This window comes from Uranotaenia lowii, chromosome 3, assembly GCF_029784155.1.
Source record: "Uranotaenia lowii strain MFRU-FL chromosome 3, ASM2978415v1, whole genome shotgun sequence".
NCBI classification, from domain to species: Eukaryota; Metazoa; Arthropoda; class Insecta; order Diptera; family Culicidae; genus Uranotaenia; species Uranotaenia lowii.
In genome coordinates this window covers 7,161,072-7,170,963 of record NC_073693.1, presented here as the reverse complement: position 1 = coordinate 7,170,963, position 9,892 = coordinate 7,161,072, and the positions used below count along the sequence as shown (strand labels likewise).

Here is a 9,892-nt window from a genome sequence, read left to right as displayed (position 1 = left end):
ATAAGTGTGGGAGTGTTTATCTTCAAACCATCTTGTACACGCTTGATTCTGCGAACTTCCGAAACTTGTTGGTTACTGAGCTGTTCCTGGATTTCATCTTCTTTCATTTCAACTAGGTCATATGATGAAATGACACATTTACATGAATTCAGTGTAGGGTGGTATTGGACAATAATTTTTGTTCCGTCAAGGAGAAGTTTAAGAGTTAACAGCTTGTCAACTTGATCTTGTTTTCTTGTCTTGATTATATATTTCGTCCCTTGAGCTTCACTGTGTGCCGATTCAACGTAACCTACTGCTTTCTCAACTGACTCCCCGATGATAAACGGGTTTTTAGGCAGAATGTGTCCGTCAACTCCAGTCATTTGAAGTATAATGAGGCGTCCAAATTCGTTGTTTTTGTCCATGAAGGATGGGAATCTACTACCTAAAGGTCCACGCGGGGGACCTCCGCTGGCCGAAGCCATCCTTGTTTAGTGTTTCAACACTAAAGAAGTGTGAAAGTTTTGCACGATTTAGCTATTAAAAATAAGCTAAGTAAAGTGGTAACAGTCACCTGTTACCTACCCCAGTAGTGCATTGATTGTGTGATAAGCGTTGTCAACAACAATCCAACTTTCAACTTGCATGCAAGTTTTTTGTCACTAGTTCAATTGAAGCAGCGAAACAATATGGCGTATTCCAGATGCTCTTTGGGTCACCTACTGCGAATTGGCCCCACCGGTATTTCCCTTTGTGGTGGTCCTTTTTCGAAAACCCGGTGCTTATGCTGTTCTTGGCGCGTTCCGGAATCGAAATTTATCCGATACAATATTTAACCGAAACGAGATAAACTTGAATTTCCGAAAAGACGTAGGCTAATGTAGCTGTACAACAATGATAGATCTTATTGCACAGTGGGACTGAAACATCCAGCTTTATTTTACCTATATAATCTGCCAAAAGGGAATACTCATTATATTGTTTTCTTTGCAGCATATCGATAAAACTGTTTTTGTTATCTAGGAAGGAGTATAATCTACGTTGAGTAGTGTGTTTTGTACATTCAAGTAAAATGTGCTCAAGATCTTCAGTTACTCCACAATCATCACATAAATTGGAGCTGATGAGACCCCAGCTTTGGAGACGTTCTTTTGTGGCTGTATGAAATGTCCTTATCCTGGAGATTTGTACTGTTTTATGCGTATCGAAAATCATGTTATTAAACCACGGTTTGGTGAGTACGGTCGGCATTATTGAAAAGTGTTTAATTCCTTTGTTTTCAGATATAGTTCGGTATTCTGTGTTCCATTCATTCAGGATCTCTTTTTTCTGTACTAGTAGTGCGTCACCTAGGGTAAGTCCGTATGGTTCAATCACTGTTTTCAATTTGCTCTGTTTAGCTGCCAGGTCAGCTCTGTCGTTTCCTAGTATATTTGTATGTCCTGGGATCCACTGAATTGTGATATTTTCCAAAGTTGTTTTGTTTGTAAAGTTTCGAATTTCGTTTATAATATAGTTGTCGATTTGGTTGTTCCTTAACATTTCACAACTGCTTCTTGAATCTGTGAGAATGCATACTCTTTTAATTTGTTTCTTTTCAGCATATTTAATGGCTTCTAATATTGCCAGCAGTTCTGCATTCGTAATTGTAAAATTAGGGTTTAGTTTAAAACTTTTGGATATTTTTTCGGACTCGTCATAGAAACCGTATCCTGTATTTTCTTCTGTTTTTGATCCATCTGTATATATCATGATTTTTGTACTTTTCCTTGATCAAGTTTAATGTTACCTGTTTCATTACTGATGTGTTAGTGGTTCCTTTTTTAATTTTGTCAATACAGGTCGTCATAGAAACCGTATCCTGTATTTTCTTCTGTTTTTGATCCATCTGTATATATCATGATTTTTGTACTTTTCCTTGATCAAGTTTAATGTTACCTGTTTCATTACTGATGTGTTAGTGGTTCCTTTTTTAATTTTGTCAATACAGGTAAAAATTTCTAGTTTTGAGGGGCTATTTAGGATTATGTTGTTTATTGTGCAAATTTAGTTGATCAATGTATAGTTGTCATGGGCAGTTTTTTCTAGATATGAGGTGTGCTTAAAGTGTTGGTTGGAATTAATAAAGGGTAGTATTGTTTCTTCTATTGGGCTATTTCTATAGTAAAAGGTTTTTGTTATTTCCTTAAGTGCTAGGTAATTAGCCCTAAGTTTAATAGGTAATTCTCCTGTTTCGCTGAGAAGTACTTGGTTGGGTGTCGATTTCAAATATCTCATTGCTATCTTCAGTGATGTGTTATAAGCTGCTTGCAATTTGTTCATCTCTGTTTTATTAGCAGCTGCGTATATGGTGATAGCGTAGTCAATTTGTGATCTTATTAATGATTGTGTGATTTGTAATAGACTTCTAGGGTGAGCTCCATGGGATTTCCTACTCAACATTTTAATAATATTTGTTTTGTTTTTTACTTTTTGTATTGTTTCTTTGATGTGTCGTTTAAATGAAAGTTTGTGGTCAATATGAAGTCCTAAATACTTCTGATAAGCTTCGTTAGGGATACTTTTGTTATCTATAGATATGCTTAAGTTATGAATTTTGTTCGTGAAACATACTGTAGCTGATTTATCAGGGTTAATTGTTAATTTTAGTTGGGTGAAAATTGTGTGGATGTTATCTAGGATACTGTTCATCTTTTCTGAAGCTAGAGTGGGGTTTTTAGCAATTACTAGTATAGCAAAGTCATCTGCATATTGATAACAGTAGCCCTCATTTTTTATTGATTCGTGCACACTAGCCGTATACACGTTGAACAAAATGGGGGACAACGGGCATCCCTGAGGTAGTCCTTTATTAGTTTTTCTAAACATTTCTTTTCCATCGTTGAGTGTTAAAATAGTTGTTCTATATTTTAGGTATTCATAAATCCAATTGCATATTTCGGCTGGAAATCTATATTGATCTAATATTTCTAAAAGTTTTTCGATATCCACATTATCGAACGCTTTGCTTAGGTCAATAAAAGTTACTATTGAACATTCATTGCTGCGTTTTGTCATCTGTACTCGAGATATCAGTGCATTAATACAATTTACAGCAGAGGTCTTTTTTTTGAAGCCAAAAGAGTATTTGGGTATTATGTTATTGTTTTCAATAAATTTGACAAGCGGATCTTTAATGAATATGTTGATTGTTTTCAGAAATATTTGTATCAGAGAGATTGGTCTGTAACCTGCTGGATCTAATTGGTTTTTTCCCGGTTTATTGATAGGTATTATTTTCACGTTCCTCCATGATTCTGGTATGGAGTTTTCGAGTAAAACTTTGTTAAGAATTTCTGTAATTTTGATAGTTTTGTTGATATCAAGCTGTTTTAGTATTTGATAGGAAACTTTGTCAAATCCAGGGGATGAGCTATCTTTTTTTGTATGTATTATTTTTTTGAAATCTATCCACGTTAATGTTATTATATTTTGTGTAGGTTTTATTTGATGCTTGATGTTGTGTGTGATTTCTGGAAAATTAATATCAATGAATTTTTGACTAATTTCATTGTTATTCAATAGATGGATATTCTCTTTCTTACTAAAACCTCCACTAATCATTTTGACCGTGTTCCAAAGTTGTTTGGAGGGTAAATCTGGTGTCAATGTATTGATAAGTTCTTTATATGATTTTCGTTTTTCTCTTCTAATTGTATATTTAAGTTTTGCTCTACTCTTTTTGAATTCTAAATAGTTATCTAATGTTAGGTTACGATAATATGCTTTAAGTTTTTCTGTTTTTTCTTCTAGTAAATTTTTTATTTCGTTTGTCCACCATGGCTTCGGTGTATTTTTGTCAGCCTTAGGAATAAATTCGGATTCGTTAATGGTATGTTCTAGAATGGTTTGTAAATTTTCCGCTGTTTTGATACTATCGAAGTTTGTGTTATTGAGTTTTTTGATAACTTTTGTTTTATTTATTTGTTTATTTAAATATTTAAATTTAGGGGTGAAATTATGTAGTTCCATATAGATCATTTTATGGTTTCCTGAAATCTCTTCGTTCAGAACTTTCCAGTTGACTTTATGTGCAATGTCTTTAGATACTAATGTAAGATCAATTGCTGATGGTATCTTATTTGGAGGTTTGATCAGAGTTGCTGATCCATCGTTTATAACTACTAAATCAGAGTTTTCAAGCAAGTTGACTATCATTTCTCCTCTGGGGCAGTTATGGTCTGCATAATTCCATAGGGAGCTATGTGCGTTGAAATCTCCTGCTAAGATTATATTTGTATTCTGTAATTCTATGTATCTGAGGAGTTGAGATAATGGATTTTTAATTTGGTTATTGTTAATTGGAAGGGGGGGAATGTAAATAGATAGTAATAAGATGGGTTCGACGGTATTGATTAATTTAATTGCAGCAGTTTCGATAGGGGTAAAATCTGGTATATTTAGTTCAATAAAAGGTATTTCATTTTTAATCAAAAATCCTACACCACCATATCCGTTAGTTCTGGTTACCCTAGGGAACTTGTAGCCTGGAATGTTACATGGTTCTTGGTCTTTCAACCATATTTCAGAAAGAATTGTTATATCGATGTCATTATTTTTTAGAAAGTGTGTCAAAAGCGCTCGTTTTTCAGATGGACGAATACTATTGATATTATATTGAATAATTTTTAAGTCTCTCGTTAAAGTGTTCATTTTAAATAGCTTAGTTCTTATTTCATGTTTATCTTGTTTGCTTTTGACGGAATTAGTTTTTTGAAATTGTTTGAATGCTGTTTTTAAGTATTATCTGTGGTTAAATTGATGGCTGTTGGCTCTATGATATGTTGCTGTAACGGTTGACTGAACAAAGTGTTCAACTCGTCATTGATTTTTATCAGTAAGAGGTCGGAATTCCAGTCACCAGTTTTCTTTTTGGTTTGATCGTTGATTTCGGATTGTATCATTTTAATCTTGTCATATACTTTATTCATTTTCAGTTCTTTCATAATTTCTGTTTTAAGGTACATTGCTAGTGTTTCTATTTCTGTTACTTTTGTTGTTTTTGTTGTCGGATTATTTTTGTTCGAATTAGTATTTTTAGAATAATTGTGATTTGAAGTTGTTGGTTGGAGGATTGGAAACTCTGTTTGTGAGGTTAGTTGTAATCTGAATTGTTGTGGTTGCTTAGGGTACAGTTTGATGGCTTCAATAAATGTCAACTTTTGAGTTGTCATAACTAAGTTGATATTATGTTGTCTAGTTCTTTCTGGGCATTGTCTATCATTTGATTCATGATTGCCTTGGCAATGTATACATTGAGGTTCGTGAGATTGGCAAACTTTAGTGTCATGTTCCTGACCGCATCGTTTACATTTTATTTTTGCTTTGCAGGATTTGATCTTGTGACCAAACCTCCAGCAGTTTTGGCACTGTTTAATAGGGAAAATATATGGATCAACTTTTGCTAAAACGCCATAAATTTTTACATTTTCGGGTAATATTTCGCCGGATATTTGAATTTTTAATGCAAGGGTAGGTATTGGGTCTCCGATAGGTTTTCCGTTATCAAATTTCATTCTGGTTATTCGTTCAATCTTTTCTACTTTTTTCGAGCATTCAATGTTTTCTAGTATTTCCTGGTTAGACAGTGATAATGGGATTCCTTTAATTACCCCATACGATGTTTGGTACATTTTGGGGGTATAAACTTTATAGTTGTATATTTCTTTGAGCAGTTTTGAGTTTAGAAGTTGTTCTGCATGGGAAGGTTTTTCGAAGGTGATTTTGAATCTACCTCTACCTGCCTGTGTTAGTTCTTTGTATGTCTTGATTTCGATGTTTTTGAGCATTTTTGCAATTTCCATTACGTGAATGAATCGTGCCTTAGTCTTATCAACATTAGTGTTATCAGAATTTGTGTTCTTAGAATTTGTGTTGTTAGAATTTGTGTTGTTAGAATTTGTGTTGTTAGAATTTGTGTTGTTAGAATTTGTGGTATTAGGATTTGTGTTATCTGTGTCATTTGATTCCGTATCGGGTTCGATAAAGAAGGTTTTGAAAACTGTATTTTTAATCCAATTAGAAGTTTTGTTATTCTTACGGTTTTTCTTGTTCTTCCTTTTTGTCCTTTCTTCATCAAGATCATTCGTTGAGTCATTTGTTAAGTCGTCGGTTGGATGGTCTCTTTTTGTTTTTTTCTTCTCACTTATCATGTCTCTATCGCTATTCTGTCTTTTCAGGTTTGAAGATTTTTCGTCGAAAGATTCAAAATTAACGTCGGAATCGGAATCATCCCTTCCGCCGCGGTCATCATCAGGATCCCTTCTACTCATCTTGGCTTCATGCCAAACCTAACCTATTTTTTCTCTTGAAAATTTAACCTAACCTTAAATAAAATCTTAATTAACGGTATAATAAATATTTACAGTTGGCAGTTATTAGATATAATAAAGAAATTGATGGAACTAAACTTACTTTTATGTTTCTACCTTTTAACTCACTGAACTTCGGTATTTTAATAAAAGCACATTTCTCAATTTAAACTATTTCGCACGCGAACTTAACTCTCCACTGGACTTTACTTCACACACGTCTGCACAGGCGAGCGTTTGGCGGTTGAAGAATTATGTTTATGTTTTGTCGAGCAGTTTCTTAATAGCCCCATGAGCTTCAAACAATACGAATGAAAATGGAGTCATGAAACGTTAGCAACTTCTGAGCAACTTCGTCGTCGAAATTTTATTACGCCGTTTCCACCTGTTTCCACCACTCGATATATTGTGAATTTGAAGAAAACTTTTTGAAACCTCGCTGGCGAACTGGCAAAAAAACACAGACTTCCGACAATCTAGTACCTCACTTTTTTTTGTCGGAAGTCCGGACTTCCGAAGTAAAATTTAGCGCTGCCGCATTAATATAGTGTTGCACCGTTCCGGGAAATTAGTATAATAATTAGTACTCGCAGCTAAATATATTTTAAAAATAATCAAATTTTGACACAAAACATAATAAAATTTCTGGTTGGGAAAAGGCACAAATCTCGCGTGAGCTTTCATTACTATAGACACTATAATTTCATATAGTCTGGCAAAGAGAATGACGGGAGCCAATCGAACTGTCATTCGCGCGGAACCAATCGAGCATTCTATGATAATGTTCAAGCTCTTCATAACTCTTTCCAGTTGCAAAATATAAAATAGTTTTTTAGATTCGTAAAATAAACGCTTTTCTTGTTAATTGACCTCGAAATCGTTTTTGAAAAATATGTTATAATCTATAGGTGAATAAATAGTGAAAATTATACGAAATATCTTTAGTTATTGTTACTAAAAAGCCGAAAAAGTTTTGTGAATCACAATACTTCCACCATGATTTTCCAATATTTAGAAAGTTTGCTCGATTGGCTCCCGCGAATGACAGTTCGATTGGCTCCCGACATTCTCTTTGCCAGACTATATGAAATTATAGTGTCTATATTCATTACTGGTGTTATAAAGTAACGTTCTCTGGCCAAAACATTAAAATGAAGAAGAAGAAGAAGAGCTTTCAATTCACTACGTCTTGATTGACGGAATGTTGAGGCTTCCTGTGCGAATCTTTGTGCCTCGCCCAATGAGTTGCAAAAGGTGCATCAAATTGGGCCATACCGAGTCCCATTGTTGAAAATTTTCCATAGTATTTGCATCAGAAACATTTGGGCGTAAGTGCAAGTTGAACGAATCAAAGGACGAAAGAAAAGAGACGAATGAAACAAATTTCCCCTCCAAACGACGAATGAGTTCAGACGTATGAACGATTTATGTTTGAATATGTCGTTGTTCCTATATGATTAAAAAATAGCTCTAAAAATTGCAAAAAATTAAATTCATAATGTGGAATATCTGACACAATTAGTTTCCACCCAAGCAACCAAAAGTCGCGTTTTTACTTAACTCCGAACTCCGAAGTTCACATTTGGCTGAAAAAATGTATTACGGGAACTTCAGGTGACTCTTGTCGCCTAAAAGTTACTCAGGAACTTACATCGCCCTTTGAAAGGTTAATACTACCAATAACGGAACTTCTAAGCGCATTTAATGGAACTTCTTTCAAGAAGGTCGATAACGTTCGCGTAACATTCCAAAACGCACCATTAAGATACTTGAAGGTGTTTTAAAGAACCTATATGGGAAATCTAAGCGACATGTCAAAAATGTTTTTCAAGAAGATCGATAACGTTCGCGTAACATTCTAAAGCGCACCAATAAGATACTTGAAGGTGTTTTAAAGAACCTATATGGGAATTCTAAGCGACATGTCAAAAATGTTTTTCAAGAAGGTCGATAACGTTCGCGTAACATTCTAAAGCGCACCATTAAGGTACTTGAAGGTGTTTTAAAGAACCTATATGGGAATTCTAAGCGACATGTCAAAAATGTCTGTCAATTTCTTGTCTTGGTATTTGTTTTGTTTATATCTGTACTGATATATACAAATGGAATTCAAGATTTTTTCGAATTTTTCTTATAAATGTTAAATAAGATATTCGAATAAATTCTTGATGATGCGAATTTTTGTTATGATTCATATTGTGTACTGAAAGTCCTTTGAACGAAATAAGGTATCTATTGACCAACCCACTCAATCATCTCAAATGATATTAAGTTTAAATACTAATCATTACAGTGGCAATTAGCTATTGCTGGATTGGTCGAGAGGCTGGTGAGTTTCATTGCAACCTAGAGAGCAGCGGTTCAATTCTCTAGGCGTGTAAGCAGCTTTTGTAATCAAAACAATATAATTTAAATCAATGAGATAGACCATGATAGACCGGCAACCTAGCAATCTGACATGTGGTTGTCAGAGCAATCTGTCAATCGGATTTTTTTTTCGGCGCGTAGAAGTTTCTTGACATTCTCTTAGAAGCTGAACAGCGTTCTCTACAGCCACCTAAACGAACTTGAAAGTAGCTTTAAGAACTTAAATTTTGGGCTGATTAGCATTCTCTTCAGACACAAACGAGAGCTGATTAAGCTTCTATGGAACCTTTTTAAGGGAATTCTGGTTGCTTGGGCATGAATATTGCGTATTTTTTGAAGGGTTATCGGCGAAGGAATAAAAATAGGTTTTGAAAAACACTCTTCAAATTTCAGAAGCGTTTTTCTCGGTTCGATGTTTCTGTTTCATTCGACGTAATGAAAGCTCACGCGAGAATTATGCATTTTATCACAAATTTACCGCTACACTCGATAACTCACTAATTAAACATCCACTATGCCCAGAAAATTTCCAGTATTTGCCTCAGAAACAATTGGTGCAAGTTGAACGAATCAAAGGACGAAAGAAAACAGACGTATGGAACAAATTTCCCCTCCAAACGGCGAATGTTTTCAGACGTATGAACGATTTATGTTTGAACATGTTTCCTATGGTTAAAATAGCTCTCAAAATTGAAAAAAAAATGAAATTCATAATGTGGAATATCTGACACACACTGACAACTCATCTGACTCACTAATTAAACATCCACTATGCCCAGAAAATTTCCAGTATTTGCCTCAGAAACAATTGGTGCAAGTTGAACGAATCAAAGGACGAAAGAAAACAGACGTATGGAACAAATTTCCCCTCCAAACGGCGAATGTTTTCAGACGTATGAACGATTTATGTTTGAACATGTTTCCTATGGTTAAAATAGCTCTCAAAATTGAAAAAAAAAATGAAATTCATAATGTGGAATATCTGACACACACTGACAACTCATCTGACTCACTAATTAAACATCCACTATGCCCAGAAAATTTCCAGTATTTGCCTCAGAAACAATTGGTGCAAGTTGAACGAATCAAAGGACGAAAGAAAACAGACGTATGGAACAAATTTCCCCTCCAAACGGCGAATGTTTTCAGACGTATGAACGATTTATGTTTGAACATGTTTCCTATGGTTAAAA

At 34.5% G+C, this 9,892-nt stretch overlaps 1 protein-coding gene across 1 annotated transcript; it reads right to left on the bottom strand.

The window, feature by feature from the left end:
- Window positions 1–4,720: 4,720 nt before the first annotated feature.
- LOC129755560 (probable serine/threonine-protein kinase MARK-A) lies at window positions 4,721–6,421 on the bottom strand. Its single transcript, XM_055752112.1, has one exon. The coding sequence runs from the start codon at window positions 6,291–6,293 to the stop codon at window positions 4,758–4,760; it is 1,536 nt and encodes a 511-aa protein (XP_055608087.1). The 5' UTR covers window positions 6,294–6,421; the 3' UTR covers window positions 4,721–4,757.
- Between the last annotated feature and the right edge of the window lie 3,471 nt (window positions 6,422–9,892).